This window comes from Choloepus didactylus, chromosome 2 (assembly GCF_015220235.1).
Source record: "Choloepus didactylus isolate mChoDid1 chromosome 2, mChoDid1.pri, whole genome shotgun sequence".
Taxonomy (NCBI): Eukaryota; Metazoa; Chordata; class Mammalia; order Pilosa; family Megalonychidae; genus Choloepus; species Choloepus didactylus.
This window is the reverse complement of record NC_051308.1, coordinates 126904520-126923223: the sequence shown is the minus strand read 5'-3', so window position 1 is coordinate 126923223 and position 18704 is coordinate 126904520. Positions and strand designations below refer to the sequence as shown.

At 38.2% G+C, this 18704-nt stretch overlaps 1 protein-coding gene across 4 annotated transcripts in view; it reads left to right on the top strand.

The window, feature by feature from the left end:
• Positions 1-1200: 1200 nt before the first annotated feature.
• The window catches only part of MAGI3 (membrane associated guanylate kinase, WW and PDZ domain containing 3), a 294015-nt gene continuing 276511 nt past the window's right edge, over positions 1201-18704 (top strand). For all 4 annotated transcript variants that reach the window (XM_037826333.1, XM_037826332.1, XM_037826335.1 and 1 more), the window contains exon 1: positions 1201-2065. In XM_037826333.1, the coding sequence (XP_037682261.1) occupies positions 1750-2065 (316 nt within the window). In that variant the 5' untranslated portion in view covers positions 1201-1749. The remainder of the gene's footprint in view (positions 2066-18704) is intronic.

Sequence of the window (18704 nt, the reverse complement as noted above, 5' to 3'; positions counted from 1 at the left end):
TACATGAAAGAGATGGCATTTGAGAAGAGGATGGGATAGGATTTTTAAATGAGATGGGGGAAGTTGTTCCAGAGCCAAGGAAGAGTGTGAGTAAAGCCAGGAAGGAGAGAAAGTTCAAGTGGAGTTTCTGAAAAATTAGTGCTGGAAGGGACTTAAGACATTCTTTATTCAATGTTAGTCCTTCCTCTGTCTCCTACCCCCAACTCCACCTCAGGCAGTCTGCTCGTCAGTCTCTCCTGCTAGACTATAATCTCCTTGAGAAAAAAGCCCCTGTTTTGTTCATCCTTGTACCCTGGTACCTAGCACAATTTCTATCTACCCAAAGTCGTTGCCATCGTCGTCATCATCCTCTTAGCTACCAAATTGCTAGAAGCATCCACCTTATGACAGGCAGTATGCAGATTTTTTTTATGTATATCATGAAATAATCTTCACAACAATTTGGAGGGATAGGTATCATTATCTCCACTTTTCAATCAAGGATGCTTCAGCTCAGAGAAGTTGCCTAACTTGCCCCAGGTCACACAGCAGTTAAGTGCAGGATTGTATTTTACTTTCCATCAACCAGACTCCGAGTCTGTGCCTCTTTGGGTGTTCAATAACATTTGTTGAATGAATGAACGCACAAGAAACATCAACTCAATCTAAGTGATCGGCTGTAACAAGTCATTCTGGAGGCCCAGTCACCCCGTCACAGACACTGCACGTCGGCTACCCAACACAGTACGCTAGGCTCCTCTCTGCGCCCCAGGAAGGCTCCGAGGCTCCGCCTCCGACTTGGTCCATCTCGTCAGCCACGCCTCTACTTCGAGGAGTTTGGTCGCCCTTGGTATCCGATTTTCCTTTTGCTCCAGCCACCGCGCGGAGGGCCTCTCCCGGCCCTGCGACCTGAAACCCACTCCACTCCCCTGCCCCTCCTTTACGCCCTCCTTTACTCCGCAAACTTCTTTTTTCCACCCTCTCTAAACTTCAGTCATTCTAGTGCCCGCCTCCTCCACTCCCACCGACCAACCGGCGGTCTTCATTTTCACTGAGGGTCCGCCTCCTGCCCACCGGAGGCCAATCCCCGGCGTGAAAGCCGAGAGCCGGGGCTCGCCCCCAAGCGCCTGGCCGGTGACGGCAGCGCGCTGGGCGCCGCGCGGCGGGAGGGGGCGGGGCTCTGGGTGAGCGATGGGCGAGGGCGGGGGGAGGGACGAGGGAGGAGGAGAAGGTTGCGGCGGGTTTGAAAGCGGCAGTTTCCTGGCAGCTTGGGCAGGCGTTGGTCTTCGCGCTCCAGCTCCGCAGCGGCCACGATCGATTCAGCGACGGGTGTACGCGCGCTTCTGCGCGCCCCCGACGGATTTTTCACGTTCCGGCTCTTCTCCTCTCACCTCCCCGCCCCCCGCCTCAGCCTTCCCGCCGCTCGGGCGGGGAGCCCGGGGGCCAGCCGTCGGCAGTGACCCCGCCCGAAACCCCTTCTGGAGCCGCCCGGGGACAATTCTCTTCTCCTTTCTTCAGCCTAATCCGGGGTGGCCCTTGCGGAGCCGGGTCAGCCCCGGGGAGCGCAGCCGGGAGAGGCGTCCGAGGGGCGTCTCGGGGCTTGGAGCGGCCGGGCCCCCAGCGGGCTGTGGTCACGGGTGGCCGGAGCGGCGAGGCCCCCCCCCCTCGCCGGGCTACGCGGGCCGCCCGGGGCCCCCAGGCTGAGAGGGGCCCGGAGCGGCGCCCTAGCCGCCCGCGCGGAGTCTCCCCTATGGTGCAGCGGGGTTCGGGATGTCGAAGACGCTGAAGAAGAAGAAGCACTGGCTCAGCAAGGTGCAGGAGTGCGCCGTGTCCTGGGCCGGGCCTCCGGGCGAGTTCGGCGCCGAGATCCGGGGCGGTGCGGAGCGCGGCGAGTTCCCCTACCTGGGGCGGCTCCGCGAGGAGCCCAGCGGGGGCACCTGCTGCGTCGTCTCGGGCAAGGCTCCCAGTCCCGGGGATGTGCTGCTGGAGGTGAACGGGACGCCTGTCAGCGGGCTCACCAACCGGGACACCCTGGCTGTCATCCGCCACTTCCGCGAGCCCATCCGTCTCAAAACTGTGAAGCCAGGTACACCTGCCCTGCCTTTCTGTCGCGGGGAGGGGGTGCGGCTGCGGGGTGGGCGTCCGGGGAGCGGCGCACCGCCCCACTGCTTTCTTGTCTCTTGTAATCTTAGACCTTTTGGGTGTGCCTGACTCTCTGACTAGGGGGCTGGGTAGTGGTGGTGGTGATTCCCATTTTGCCGGTAGGAAAACTGAGCTCTGACTTGGCAGAGCTGCTCCTCAGGCTGTCACAAGAATTGCGACCAGAAGCTAGGTTTTCTAAATGTTTAGCTCCGTCTCCCCACCTCAGAGTTTTTGACTAGAGAAAGCCAGTCCTTTTCTGCTCTCCTTTGTGGAAAAGGTTCTCATGATTGTAGCATTTTCTTTGGAAGTCTTAGGAATCTTCTAACAGGGAACAAGGTTCTTAGTATTGAGGCACTTGCTTCCAAGGTTACCACCTAGTGTACTTGCGAGGGCTTTGCTGCTTCAGTGTTTCTTGTAGCATCTCGGAGCTAGACATCTCTGAGCTCAGGTGTGTGGGTACCGATGAATGTACAGTACGTGATGTGTGACGGAGAGATGTGTTCTTGCAGGAAGCTGTTGAATAGAGTCTGGGTTTTGAAGGAAGACATAGATGCCTAGCTGAGTAGAAGCCTTTGTAAATCTGTTGATTTTACTGAATTTTGTTGAAAGGGAGGGTTAAAAGAGCCTATTTTGCCTTTACCTCTTTTATGCTAGTAAAATCTGCTGCAAAGCCGATTACGTTTATGGCATACTTGCCAATTTCAGAGCATTGATCAGATTGCGTACAGTGATTGATATCTGATAGTATGTAGTAGTCTTATGTGTTTTGTTATTGACAACATTGTTGTCATTTCTTCACTGGTAGAATGAGGTGTTTGTAGGAGAGACAATTATGATTACAGCGTTATTACAAAGTATTTTTTTTTGCTGAATGTGCTCTACTGAATATACATATGGTGTATCAAAATAGAAGAGGCTGCTTAATTGTGACGTGCTAGAAATCAATCCATCCCTTCACCACATAATGCTAGAAAAATTTAATATGTTATCTCCCTATTTTTTTTTTTTTTCTTCTTTCTCAGCAGCCCACTCTGGAAATATTTGATAGTCCTTAGGCTTATTTGGAACTGATGGTTTGTGGTACAATAATTCATCTGTGTGTGTGTTGTGGGTATACACACACACACACACACACACACACACACACTTAGCCCTATAATCTTACACTAATATTTTCCTAATATAATCTATTCCATCATATTCATTTTAAGTTTATAGTAGGTTTATGTGAGATTTAAAAAAATTGTTAATTTTTAAAACTATGGCAGATTTTAGGCATCCTTTTTTGTATTGTTTTGTGAATTCCAAAATTATTTTTTTAACTTGAACTTTATAGAACCTTATGTAAAGGGTAGAGGAAAGTCTTTGGAGGCTATAATTTAACCGATCAGGCATTCTCTGTAAAATAAAAAATACTATATATATATATCATTTACTAGTGTAGATGCCATTTAGTTCAAATCCCATGAGTAAGGGAATAATGAGAATATCTGCATCACATCACTGCTTTGTGTTTTGTTTTGATTAGTTGGAGGCATAGATAAGGGTATAACAGTTATTTTCAAAAATAATTTTAAAGTTGATAGATTGATGAGGAAGCTGATGTGTTCTCAAATTACTGATTCCTTTAGAATACTGGGGAGATGTATCTTTAACAGTCTGGTCTGTATGTTAAAAAATTTTTCCAACCTTTATATCAAATTTAAGAAAATAATTCAGGGTGTAGAGTGTGTTTAGTAATATTAATTAATTGTGATGAATAAACATCTGATGCCCTAGCATGTAGTTGACATTTTTATAATACAATTTTGCCCTCTTGATAACCACAGATACTATTTTAACTGTTTAACCAAAATAAAGGGAATAGTTTATATTAATGGGTACATCACATTTTGTTATCATTAATGATAAAAGTTCTGAGCACTACACTTATTTTTTAAAGGATAAATTCTGCTTCAATAATTTCAAAAGGATGCCACTATGTCTGTGTCATCCGAGATTAATACTCTTGTTTCTAGGCAAGTTGTAATTTAAAGATTTCTATCTCTTTTTAAAAGTCTTCTTAGTTTCTTAATAGCATCATGTTAGGCATTACTTTAAATGGCTTTGCTTAGAGGCAGCATTTATTATAGAATAGCAACTTTTTTGCATATTAAACATAACTCTTTATTTGTAGAACTTTGGGAGTGACTAAAAACAGCATAAATATTATCTCTACGGGAGACAAAGATATTCTATACTGTTGTGATTGATTTTGAAAATGATGAAAATACAGAGTAAGGGAATTTAAAAGGGAACTTGCCTTGCACGTTGTTTTTTCCTTTTGTATAAAATTTGAGATAAATGGATTTTTCAATTTAATAAAGTATTGTAAAGTATACTTAGCACTGTTTCTTTTCTTGACTAGTAACTGGAACTATATTCATAACATATAATTTAAAGACTAGCACAGTACAAGAGTAAAATTTAACCATTCTGTGAGATGTAGTATTAGTGGGGAATGATCTCATATTGTCTTCTGACAAAGTCCATGGTGGAAGGATGAGCTGGATTGTAGGATATGGCTGCTGCAGACCTGATCCTTCGTAGCTTTCTCCTTTTCAACTAGTAGATGCTAAGAGAAGCCTAGACAAAGCCAGCACCAGTGACTAGATGACTTAATGAAGGTTCTTTCTGGCAGTGTCTGTCTTTAGCTTAATTGAAAGTAATGCTTTAAAATAAGTTTCCTAATCCTAGGCTTTTCCTGAGAGAGTTATGGTATTTCTTATTGCTGTGGTGTTAATGTAACACTTAGCAGTCAGTACTTTTCCTGTTTCTAGGAGCATCTTAGGTTCTACCCATTGCTTGGCCCAACTTATCAGCTGCTTCTTAATTATCACATTGTCATTTATTTTTCTGCATAGGGAAGGGTTGTCACTTGAATTCCCAGGAATGAAGAAAGTTGAACTTTGGACCTTTGGTGAAATTGTTTCATAATATAGTCCTGCCACCAGGATTGGTTTCTTTGATGTTAGTTACTTCAAAGTGTATTCTTAAACAATTTCTATTCTAATGAATGATACAAGTGGTTAATTTTGTTCTAAAATTCCCCAAACTATGAATGTGTAGGATCTTATGGAGGGATATAAACATTCACTTCTTCATGTGCCTTTAAACACATATTTCAGTGGTGGTCAATTAAGTGGATTTTATTCCAGAGATTGTTAAATACTGATACAATGTATGTGAAATCATTGTCCACTGCATTATTATGCACATAGTTGTATTCAGCTACCCTAGGTCTAGGGATGAAAAACATAAACAACAGTGTTACAGTTTGCTTAAAAAAAAAACTAACTTGAAGCTGATTTTATGTAATAACTAATTAAATGTAGGGAAAAGTCTTCATCACAGACTCTTTGGGACATCAGTTTGTAGGGGAATCTTGTTAAAACCAGTACATTCTTAGAAATACATTCCCTGTTTGTAATGAAACATTGCTGGATGCTTTAAGTAAGGAGCCTTTATGTTATGCAAATAATGAATAACTGCACCTTTCTACTCTCAACTCTTGGATTTTTTTTGTTGTTTTGGTTTAGTGGGTAATTTGGGACTTTCGGTGAGTTTTGTTTAGGTGGTTTTAATATTTTAAGAAGGGAAGGATGGGGGGAAATTAGAGTGAATTGCTAGCTTCCTAGGTTTGTAGTGCAATAAATTCCTCCTTACCTTTTTTTTAAACAAGAGGAACTAGAGATTTGGTGAGGCAGCCTCCTTGTTAAGGAAAATAGCATCAAATTGTGGTAAACTTTAAATTGGAAACTTTCTTGCTTTTTCAAATTTTGGTATCATTTTTCTTGTTCTAAAGTTCTTTTCTCAAGAGTTCAGTTCCTGCACTCGACTCGTTAACACCTTTCTTTCATGTGAATAATAGGCTTATACCTCCAATTTCCTTAGATTTGGTGACACCTACTATGTCATTTACAGCATTTTATTCCCCCCATCCATCATTTTGTAGGAGTACTATATCCAAACACTTCAGAGATGTTTAATTTTGTTCACCTTTCTAGGATATCACTCTGGTTGCTTTCTTGATCCTGCCTTTACCATTTCTTGAAGTTTATAATTTATTCTGTAAAATTTAATTTCTTAGGTTGAGGTTTTTAAAAAATCACTTTATTTCTTGTTATTTTAGTGGTCAAACACACACTTAACATTTGGTCTTTTCAATTTCAGATCAACTTTTATTTTATTCAGTTTATTGCCAGAACTGATTTTCATGAGCATATGCTGTATTCCTAAGGAATATAAATTTTTTTTCCTCTAGGATCCTGGGGTGGGTTATACTCTATAAAACCTCTTGTTATGAGAGGCAAATTTCAGGGTTTTTTTCCTGGTTTTTAATTTATCTAAATTGATGGTAAAACAAATCTCCTAAATTTGTTCAAGTATGTGACTTATCAAACCATTGCATAATTTTTTCAGGTGATTTGTTTCATATAGTTTCTTTACCATATAACTGCTAAGGACTTTGTAAATTTTGTGGGCACGTAGTGTTTGGGAGTGTGTTGTAGGAGAATTAACATCTTTATGAACCACTTCAATTTTATGTACCAATTTCATACTCTACCAATTTCAAGTCAATTTTTGGTTGTGATTTGACAAAGGTCAAGCATTTTGGTAATGGAGAATATAATTGTGTCATCTTTAATTAATTGTTTTTTGTTTCTTTTCTGAAACTTTGAGAAATAATTTCCTTGAAATACCACATTTTGGTAGAAAGAATGAATGCCCTTAATTAAACTGTTGCAAAGGGTTTAAAGGTTGCAAAGTAGTTTGGAATGGTGGTGTTGTGAGAGACTTATTTGTGGGGGAAGAGATGCTCTTCTCATTGGATGGAGAACAAACATTATTCAGAATGTTTTCCAAGAAAAGGTGATTTTACTTTATAAAGAGAAAATTAAAAAGTTCTATTACTCATACTTTAGCTGGCACACATTCATTGCCTCAACACACATTTAATGGTGCACTCACCATTGCCAGCCCTGAGCTAGCATTTTGAGATACAAAAATGAGTTAGAAATGGTGTCTGCCTTCAAGAAGCTCACAGTTCAGTGGGAGCTTAGTGATTCCTTGGTAAGCATTTCCTGGTACAAGGGTTTTACCTTTTTCACTTTTCTCCAAATATCTAAAACTGTTTAGGTAAGTTTGAGTATGAATTTTGGTGAAAACTAGACTAATTAATTGGTTACATGGCATGCTGTTCTAAAAAGTGATTGTGGAGTTGTATAGGAGCGATTTAGGTTCTCAAAGTCAGTACAAAAAGGGGAAAATCAAATATAAACAAAAATATCTTTTAAAAAGCTCTTATCTTGCCCATAAAATATGGTATTATACCATTTTTAAGATAAGTCCCATGTGCCACTTTTCCATCCATGTTGGAACCAATTGCTGTTGTTTGGTTTAACCCCAGTTGAAGTAGCTTGCTTGTATTAAAGAGTATGTTTTGCAAAAAAAGACATATCTTTTAATTCTAAGACATTATCTTCATCTGGATGTGCATAGTGAATTGGCAGAAATTAAATGTGTGCATGAGATGAAAGAAAAGTTTTTTTGTTTTTTTTTTTTATGTCTCGCTAGGGCCCTCGCCACTTGCCCTTATTTTCTCGCTTGGTTAGTTAGGGAGGGAATTGTGAAGAATTTTGAACTTTAGTCCGGTTTTGAAAGATCGACAGATTTTTGTTGAGTAGTAGGCAAGATTTTGTTTCAGTAGTAGGCAAGAAGTATAGGAGGAGAAAAACAAAGGGCAAGAGTGTTCAATACAGAAAGGTTCTAGAGTGTAGTTCAGCTCAATGTTTTTTCTCCCCCCCCCTTTTTTTGGTATAAATACTATATATTGTATAAAAGCATGAAATCCATAGTACTACAGAATAATTGGAAAATGGAGGGAAAATCTTATCAATTGTTTAAATATTTAGGTAGTTCCATTATGAATTGTTTCCTATAATTTTTTTTTTAATTGGAGCTTGAAATGTATTTTCTCCTAAAAATGATGCTGTTAAAGTGCTTAGATGCTGTTTCTGCCTTCAGCCTTATTCAATTCATAATGTAATTCAATGAGTATTTTTATTTAGCCCATAATGTAGCTGAAATATTGCCATTAATTCTGTGTTTTATGGGCTTTCTTCAGTTGCTTGGAAGTCTACCCAATTTTATGGGAAAATGGAACCCTGGCTCTTCATTTGTTATAGTGGCAGCTGATTGGCTTTCAGTGAAAAGGGATGAGATGACACCATTCTAGCTCCATTTTTCCTGTAACTCCAGCAATTAGATTCTGATGGAACTGCATCACAGAGGTTCTGAGGAGCAATTTCCACCCCTCTATTTCATCATCTTAGCATGGCTGGTGATGCATGGGCTTTGAAGATCATAGTTAGATCTGTGGCATATCTAAATATCTTCCGAGAGAGGACAGACTGTGCTTATAGATTTTAGGGTACTTTGTTTTATTAACACTTATACTAGAGATGTTGTTTTAGAGACTCATAAGGGATATAAAGGGTTAAACTTTCTGCCATAATTTATTTGAGTTTTGGGTTTTTTATATTATGGAATGGGAATAGGAAAGAAATTTTGCTTCAAATTTATTAATAATTAGGATCTTTTCTATTTAGAATCTTCCTTTATCATCTTAGATATGTAATATGAACTGTTACTGACTACTTAATGAAAGCTTTCTGGCATCTAAGCCTCTCTGCTATTTCTTGCAGAGAACTTTAAACATCCATAAGTATTTTTCTTGTTTCAGAGAAGTTTGTGAGAGGCTACCTTGTATCTCATTGTTGTTCTGATTGGGAGTTGTGTATGACTGTGAAAATGGGATTTTACTATGTATGATGACATTTAACAGAAGCAGTTTTATGAAATGAAAATACCAAAAAGGGAGAAAAACTTTAATACTTTATTTTTGGAACTAAATCAAATAGAATTAAAATAAATTGACTTTGTTCACCTGTGCCCCCCCCCAATAAAATAACTTATAAAAATCCACTTTAATAGAATGGTGCTAGAAAACTATTATTCTTTGAATATGTTATCCAGTTTGCAACAGATATTTTGTGATGTACAACCTAGATCTCAGCAGGAAAGAAAAAGAAATCCTGATTCACCTGTCAGATTCTGCATTTATAAGGATACTTTCTGTAGCAAGTGACAGATACTTTACGGAGATTTCGTTTTGACTAAGAAGAAATTTATTGGTTTATATGCATGAAACTCCAGGCATGGGTCAGCTTAATTCACATTCTTCAGTGATGGTCATTGGGACTATTGGCTGGATTTTCCTCCTGGTTGGCTTCCTTCTTAGCTAGGCTCTCTCACTGTAGCAGAAAGGGTGGCTCTGTTCCTCCCTTTGCCCCCTCAAATCATAGAGCCCTAAGGTTTCTCATCTGTTTCCTGGAGTCCAGTATCAAATATCATGCAAGGACTTTGGCCCTGTGTCTTTATCTTGAACCACTTACTGTGGGGAGAGGACAGTGGGGTACCATGATTGGCCAGGCCTGGATGAAATGTCTACTTGTGTGATTAATAAATGTGTCAGAAGTATCAGAACTCCAGGAGATAAGGGCGGGGCAGTTCCTCAAAGGATGGGATGCTGGGGATACAACACTATAGGAAATGTTCTCTTTTAAAACATTTAATCTCTATTGCTTTGAAGCCCAAAGCAGTACACAATTGTCATAAAACTATTTTTTTTTGTAGCCCCAAACTGAATAATTTTCTTCAATTTTTTTGAAATTTTTACATCAAATAAAATTCTTTGAATCACTGCTGCTTGTTCTCAGGGAGATGGAATACTTTGTAGAATCATTTAATTATCTTTATCATTAAGAAAATGATTATTAGTCTAGTTAAACAGTGTACTTTTTAAGGCTTAATATTATTTTACCATTTTGAAAATGAAATTCTATACTAATTGCTTTCCAAGGTTTGTTTTTAAATCAATGGTCCTTAAACATAAATTGAGTTAGCATCATTACTGTATTATTTCTAAGGACTCCCTAATAATACCTTTTAACTATGATCTCTTAGAATTTATGCATAAAGGAATTATTTCTCTCTTTAACTTTGAAACACTACTTAAGTGTGTAACATGGTATCTTTTTTATCACCAAAATAATTATTTGGCAGACATTGTAAAATAAAATCTGACCACCTTTGTTAAGTTTTTTGCTGCCTCCAGTGGGGGAACAGAGGGATTTGCAGTACACGTGGACAGTTGAAAGAGAGGGGAGGGTGCTCTGAATATCATTTCACACTATTTTTATATTCTGATCATTGTATTGATGTTTTTAGCTTTATTGCCATAAAAAACAATAATTTCAATATCAACCTTCACTTTATGTATGACATTCAATAAAGTTTTACAGTTTTGCCAAGTGTTGTCTGGTAGTTGGATCTTTAGTGACTTAAGTGTTGGTTGGCTATTGGTAAATGCACCTACTTCATATAAAAATGAATATACTTGGAATTGGGTATGATTTGCCATTAAGAATCACAGCAAGGACTTTTTATTTTTGGATTAGTTTATGCTTCCTTGGGAGGTCTTTAGACTATAGTTGGAAAATTGCTCCTTCCAGAAGCCTGGAATTCTCCAATATTAATTCAATATATTGAATAATTCAGCCATTAAATATATTAAAATAATATAGTCTTCCTTACCTCTGCTTACAGAACTATGTCTTAACTCATGTGAGTAGCTTTTGACAGAAGAACACTTGGTCAAAATATTATTAGTTTTAGCTAATGATTTTATTCAGTAACTTCAGTGTTTAATTTAAGTTGGAGTGCGCATGCTAATGAAAAATTTAATTTCCTTTGAATAGTGTTAGATTTGCTAACTAGAGCTCCATCACAGTGTAATTCTGATGAGTGAAATGACACTTCAGCCTCCCTTTGGTGGCAATCTTAAATTGCAACAGCCTTGCTCTAAGTCTAATAGGAATATTGCTGGTTTGGGGACTTGTCGTGATAGTACTAGCTGACATTTACTGAGTAACAGCGGGTGCCAGGGCACTGTACACCCATCTCATTTGGTTTATAATGATATGTGCCTATATGTTGGCATAAATATCTTCCTGTAAAGAAATCTACATATTGTTTTTAGTCAGGTATTATTATCTTCCTTTTACACATGGGAATACAGAGGTTCAGAGAGAAGAACATGTTGAAGGACACATAAACTCACAGGGCTATGAACCAACTTTGAGTTCCCCTTTACTGTCTAGGTAGAATATTAATTCATATATCTAAAATTTATCTGTCTTAATTCTTTCTCTATTAAGAGGAAAAACCTCATAATTCTGAATTGAGTGAGTGTTAAATGCAATAAAGAATTGGGCAAATACTTAAAAGCTTCATTGCTTGCTTCTGTTTTCAAACAAAATTCGTGGCAGTGCAGTTAAGAATTACTAATCATATAGAAAGTCAGCTTTAATTCTTGCTCCATTTGTAGGATATTTTTAGCAGTTATGTATAGACTATTTTTAGCAGTTATGTATATGAATACACTTGTGAAAATTGTATGTTACATACTAGAAATACCTTGTGTTTCCTATCCGCTTGCTCTATAATTCACTCACCAGGAAGGTATTTGTAATCTGTGTTAACATAATTTATCTTAAGACAGGTAGCTGAAAAAATTTTTTGGTGAAAATAGAAATGGATGTATTTTTTTTTTTTTTTTATTAAATTCAGTTTTATTGAAATACATTCACACACCATACAATCATCCATGATATACAATCCACTGTCTACAGTATGATAACATAGTTATGTGTTCATCACCACAGTCTTATCTCTGAACATTTTCCTTACATCAGAAAGAACCAGAACAAGAATAAAAAATAAAAGTGAAAAAAGACACCCAAATCATCCCCCCATCCCACCCCATTTGTCCTTTAGTTTTTATCCCCATTCTTCCACTCATCCATACACTAGATAAAGGGGGTGTGATCCACAAGGTCTTCACAATCACACTGTCACCCCTTGTAATCTACATTATTATATAATTGTCTTCAGGAGTCCAGACTGCTGGGTTGGATTTTGGTAGTTTCAGGTCTTTACTTCTAGCTATTCCAATACATTAAAGCCTAAGAGGTGTTATCTATATAGTGCATAAGAATGTCCACCAGAGTGACCTCTCGACTCCATTTGGAATCTCTCAGCCACTGAAACTATTTCGTCTCATTTTGCATCCCCCTTTTGGTCAAGAAGATACTCTCAGTCCCACGATGCCGGGTCCACATTCATCCCCGGGAGTCATACTCTGCGTTGCCAGGGAGATTTACAACCCTGGGAGTTGGGTCCCACGTAGGGGAGAGGGCAGCGAGTTCACCTGTCGAGATGGCTCAGTTAGAGAGAGAGAGGGCCACATCTGAGCAACAAAGAGGTACTCAGGGGGAGACTCTTAGGCACCATTACATACAACTTTAGACTTTCCTTTGTGGTAATGAGCTTCATAAGGGCAAGTCCCATGCTTGAGGGCTCAGCACATCAAACTGCCAGTCCCAATGTTTGTGACAACATACGCTAGGGGATCCGCATCTTAAAGTTTAGAGACAGGCCTTACAATTCAGGGATAGAGTTAACTGCTGTAAGAGCTTACAATCTAGGTACTATTACAATTATTGTGTCCACGTTAGGCTATGTTCTAAGATTCAATTCTGAGTTTACACATTGTAGTTAGTCCATATTAGTGAGGCATCATCCCTCTCACCATGTTTTCTCCAACACTTTTACTCCTATATATATATTTTCCTACAATTTTATAGAGTTATATTCACATACCATACATTTATCCACAGTATACAATCAGTTGTTCATGGTATCATCATAAAGTTGTACATTTATCACCACAATCAGCATTTGAACATACTGATTGCTACAAGAAAAATTGTTTTTTTTTTTTTTTTAGCAATAAGAAAAAATGATAAAAAGAAAAATAACATGTCATACAATACAATATACTACTAAGGACAGCAAATAACACCACTACCAAGAATCCCATATTACTCCCCTGTATCCCCTTCTCATATACATTTAGCATTGGCGTATTGCCTTTGTTACATTTAATGGAGGTATATTACAATGTTACTGTTGACCATAGACTCCAGTTTGCTTTGATTATGTTTTTTCCTGAATACCATCCCTTTTTCAAATTTCTACATGGTTGACATTCATTTGCTTTCCCACATGCAAAAACATTTTTATATTTGTATATTTAGTAACAGTCATTGGCCACTCCAGTTTTTGCCACGTTATACAGTCCCAGTCTTTATCATCTATCTTTACCTTTGGTGTCATACATTCTCCTATCCCACCTCTTTCAGCTTTACTCACAGACATCTTTGTTCAGTGTACTTACAATACTGTGCTACCATCACACAGTATTATGCTATCTATTTCTGGATGTATGCAATCAATCCTAAACATTCTGTAGTCCTTCAGCATCAAATGGCTGATCTCCGCCCTCTTTCTATCTCCTGGTCGCCTGTGTTGTCAGCTTTTAACTCCCAAAGTTTGTTCATTAATGTCTGTTCATATTAGTGAGACCATACAGAATCTGTCCTTTTGTTTCTGGCTAACTTCACTCAACATAATGTCCTCAAGGTTCATCCACATTATTGCATGATCCATGTCTTTGTTCTGTCTTACAGCTGCATAATAATCCATCATGTGTATATACCACAGTTTGTTTATCCACTCGTCCTTTGATGGACATTTGGGCTGTTTCCATCTCTTGGCAATTGTGAATAATGCTGCAATAAACATTGGTTTATGAATGTCTGTTTGTGTCTTAAGTTTCAGTTCCTCTGAGTATATACCCAGCAATGGAATAGCTGGGTCATATGGCAAATCTATATTTAGCTTCCTGAGGAACCTCCATACTGTCTTCCAGAGTGGTTGCACCATTCTACATTCCCACCAACAATGAATAAATGTGCCTCTTTCTCCACATCCTCTCCAGCACTTGTCATTTTCTGTTTTTTGGATAATGGCCATTCTGGTAGGTGTGAGATGATATCTCATTGTGGTTTTGATTTGCATTTCCTTAATAGCCAGTGAAGTTGAGCATTTTTTCATATGCTTTTGAGCCATTTGTATTTCCTCTTCAGAAAAATGTCTGTTCATGTCCTTTGCCCATTTTTTAATTGGATTGTTTGTCTTTCTGTTATTGAGATGCAGGATTCCTTTATATATTCGGGATATTAAACCCTTATCTGATATGTGGTTTCCAAATATCATCTCCCATTGTGTAGGTTGCCTTTTGACTTTTCTGACAAAGTCCTTGGATGTACAAAAATGTTTAATTTTGAGGAGATCCCATTTGTCTATTTGTTCTTTGGTTGCTCATGCCTTGGGTGTGAGGTCTAAGAAACCACCACCTTTCACAAGATCTTTAAGATATTGCCCTACATTTTCTTCTAAGAGTTTTATGGTCTTGGTGCTAATGTTTAGGTCTTTGATCCATTTTGAGTTAATTTTGGTATAAGGTGTGAGATGGACATCCTCTTTCATTCTTTTGGAAATGGATATCCAGTTCTCCAAACACCATTTATTGAACAGGCTGCTCTTTCCCAGTTGCTTCGGCTTCACTGCCTTATCAAAGATCAGTTGTCCATAGATGTGAGGGTCTACTTCTGAACACTCAATTCGATTCCATTGATCAGTATATCTGTCCTTATGCCAGTACCATGCTGTTTTGAGCACTGTAGCTTTGTAATATGCTTCAAAGTCAGGTAGTGTGAGACCTCCCACTTCACTCCTCTTTCTCAAGACATTTTTGGCTATTCGGGGCATCTTACCCTTCCAAATAAATTTAGTTATTGGTTTTTCTATTTCTGTAAAGTAAGTTATTGGGATTTGAATTGGTATTGCATTGAATCTGTACATCAGTTTAGGTAAAATTGCCATCTTAACTATATTTAGTCTTCCAATCCATGAACATGGTATGTTCTTCCATTTTTTCAGGTCTTGTTCAATTTCTTTTAGCAGTTTCTTATAGTTTTCTATGTAAAGGTCTTTTGTGTCCTTGGTTAAGTTTATTCCTAAATACTTGATTCTTTTGGTTGCTATTGTAAATGGGATTTTTTTCTTGATTTCCTCCTCTTGTTGCACATTACTTGTGTATAGGAACACTACAGATTTTTGCGTGTTGATCTTGTAGCCTGCTACTTTGCTGTATTCATTGACTAGTTCTAGTAGCTTTGCTGTAGATTTTTCTGGATTTCCTACATATAGAATCATGTCATCTGCAAATAGTGAAAGTTTTACTTCTTCCTCTCCAATTTGGATGCCTTTTATTTCTTTTTCTTGCCTAATTGCTCTAGCTAGAACTTCCAGCACAATGTTGAATAGCAATGGTGATAGTGGGCATCCCTGTCTTGTTCCTGATCTTAGAGGAAAAGCTTTCAGTCTCTCCCCATTGAGTGTGATGTTAGCTGTGGGTTTTTCATATATTGCCTTTATCATATTGAAAAAGTTCCCTTCTATTCCTATCCTTTGAAGTGTTTTCATCAGGAAAGGATGTTGAATTTTGTCAAATGCCTTTCTGCATCAATCGAGATGATCATGTGGTTCTTCTGCTTTGATTTATTGATGTGGTGTATTACATTAATTGATTTTCTTGTGTTGAACCAGCCTTGCATACCTGGAATAAATCCCACCTGGTTGTGGTGTATAATTCTTTTAATGTGCTGCTGGATTCGATTTGCGAGTATTTTGTTGAGGATTTTTGCATCTATATTCATTAAAGAAATTGGTCTATAATTTTCTTTTTTTGTAGTATCTTTGCCTGGTTTTGGTATTAGGGTGATGATGGCTTCATAGAAAGAGTTAGGTAGCTTTCCCTCTTCTTCAATTTTTTTGAAGAGATTGAGCAGGATTGGTACTAATTCGTTCTTGAATGCTTGGTAGAATTCACATGTGAAACCATCTGGTCCTGGGCTTTTCCTTTTTGGGAGCTTTTTGATGACTGACTCAGTCTCTTTACTTGTGATTGGTTTGTTGAGGTCATCTATTTCTTCTTGAGTTAATGTTGGTTGTTTATGCTTTTCTAGGAAGTTGTCCATTTCATCTAAGTTGTCTAGTTTATTAGCATATAGTTGCTCATAGTATCTTCTCATTATCTCCTTAATTTCTGCAGGGTCGGTAGTTATATTTCCTTTCCCATTTCTGATTGCATTTATTTGCATCTGCTTTCTCTTTTTTTTTGTTAGCCTAGCCAGTGGTCCATCGATTTTATTGATTTTCTCAAAGAACCAACTTCTGGTTTTGTTGATTCTCTCTATTGTTTTCCTGTTCTCAGTTGCATTTATTTCTGCTCTTATCTTTGTTATTTCTTCCCTTCTGCTTGCTTTGGGGTTAGTTTGCTGTTCTTTCTCTAATTCCTCCAGGTGAGCAGTTAACTCTTCAATTTCTGCTCTCTCTTCTCTTTTAATATAGGCATTTAGGGCAATAAATTTCCCTCTCAGCACCGCCTTTGCTGCATCCCATAAGTTTTGATAAGTTGTGTTTTCATTGTCATTTGCCTCGAGGTATTTACTAATTTCTCTTGTAATTTCTTCCTTTACCCACTGGTTTTCTAAGAGGATGTTGTTTAGCCTCCATATGTTTGTGAATTTTATGACCTTCTGCCTTTTATTTATTTCCAACTTCATTCCATTGTGGTCTGAGAAAGTGTTTTGTATAATATCAATATTTTTAAATTTGTTGAGACTTGCTTTGTGACCCAACATGTGGTCTATCCTAGAGAATGTTCCATGAGCACTTGAGAAAAAAGTGTATCCTGCTGTTGTTGGATGTAGTGTTCTATAAATGTCTGTCAAGTCTAGTTCATTTATCATACAATTCAACATCTCTGTTTCTTTAGTGATCCTCTGTCTAGGTGTTCTGTCCATTGATGAGAGTGGTGTATTGAAGTCTCCAACTATTATTGTAGAGGTATCTATTTCTCCTTTCAGTGATCGCAGTGTTTGCCTCATGAATTTTGGGGCATTCTGGTTTGGTGCATAAATATTTATGACTGTTATGTTTTCTTGATGAATTGACCCTTTTATTAATATATGGTGTCCTTCTTTGTCTCTTTTAATTGTTTTGCTTTTGAAGTCTAACTTGTCTGATATTAATATAGCTACTCCCGCTTTTTTCTGGTTGTTGTTTGCATGAAATATCTTTTTCCAACCTTTCACTTTCAGTCTATGTTTGTCCTTGTGTCTAAAGTGAGTTTCTTGTAGACAGCATATAGATGGGTCCTGTTTTTTAATCCATTCTGCCAGTCTGTGTCTTTTTATTGGGGAGTTTAATCCATTTACATTTAGTGTTATTACTGTAAGGGCAGTACTTTCTACTACCATTTTGTTTTTTGGAATTTATATGTCATATCTTATTTTTTCCTCTCCTTTTACCTTTCCTGATAATCTTCATTTCTGCACTCTTCTCCAACTCTCTCTCTCCTGTCTTTTCCTATCAGCCTGTAGCACTCCCTTTAGTATTTCTTGTAGTGCCGGTCTCTTATTCACAAACTCTCTCAGTGTCTGTTTGTCTGAAAATGTTTTAATCTCTCCCTCATTTTTGAAGGAAAGTTTTGCTGGATATAGAATTCTTGGTTGGCAGTTTTTCTCTTTCAGTATCTTAAATATATCATGCCACTGTCTTCTTGCCTCCATGGTTTCTGCAGAGAAATCTGCACATAGGCTTATTGACTTTCCCTTGTACGTGATGGATTGCTTTTCTCTTGCTGCTTTCAGAATCCTCTCTTTGTCTTTGACATTGGACAATCTGACCAGTAAGTGTCTTGGAGTAGGTCTGTTGGGATCTATTCTATTTGGGGTACGTTGTACTTCTTGAATCTCTAATTTTCTGTCTTTTATAAGAGTTGGGAAATTTTCAGTGAATATGTCTTCTGTTACTCTTTCTGCCCGTTTTCCCCTCTCTTCTCCTTCTGGGATACCCATAACACGTATATTTGTGCGTTTCATGTTGTCACTCAGCTCCCTAAGACCCTGCTCATATTTTTCCATTTTTTTCACCATGTGTTCTTTTGTGTGTATGAATTCGAATGACCTGTCTTCCAGTTCACTGATCCTTTCTTCTGCCTGTTCAAATCTACTGTTGTGTCCCTCCATTGTGTTTTTCATCTCCTCCATTGTGGCCTTCATTCCCATGAGTTCTGCCATTTTTTTTTTAAGTTTATGAATTATTCTTTATGATCGGCCAGTGTCTTCTCTATACCCTTCAGCTCTTTTGCTATATCTTCCTTCATTTCATCAAATTTATTTAGCATTAGTTGCCTCCACTCCTGTGTCTCAGCTGAGCTATTAGTTTGTTCCTTTGGCTGGTCCATGTTTTCGTGTTTCCTGGTATGGCTTGTTATCTTAAGTTGTCTAGGCATCTGATTCTCTTGTTTAGTTTATTTTGGAGCTTGTTTTCTGTCTTTTACTTAGTGGTTTTCTTGTTGGTTGGCTTTGTTTTCTGGCCTCTGTTATTCAGTTCAACTTATTCTAGACCTCTAACTTAGGTTCTATTTAGTTGATCACAATTTTTCC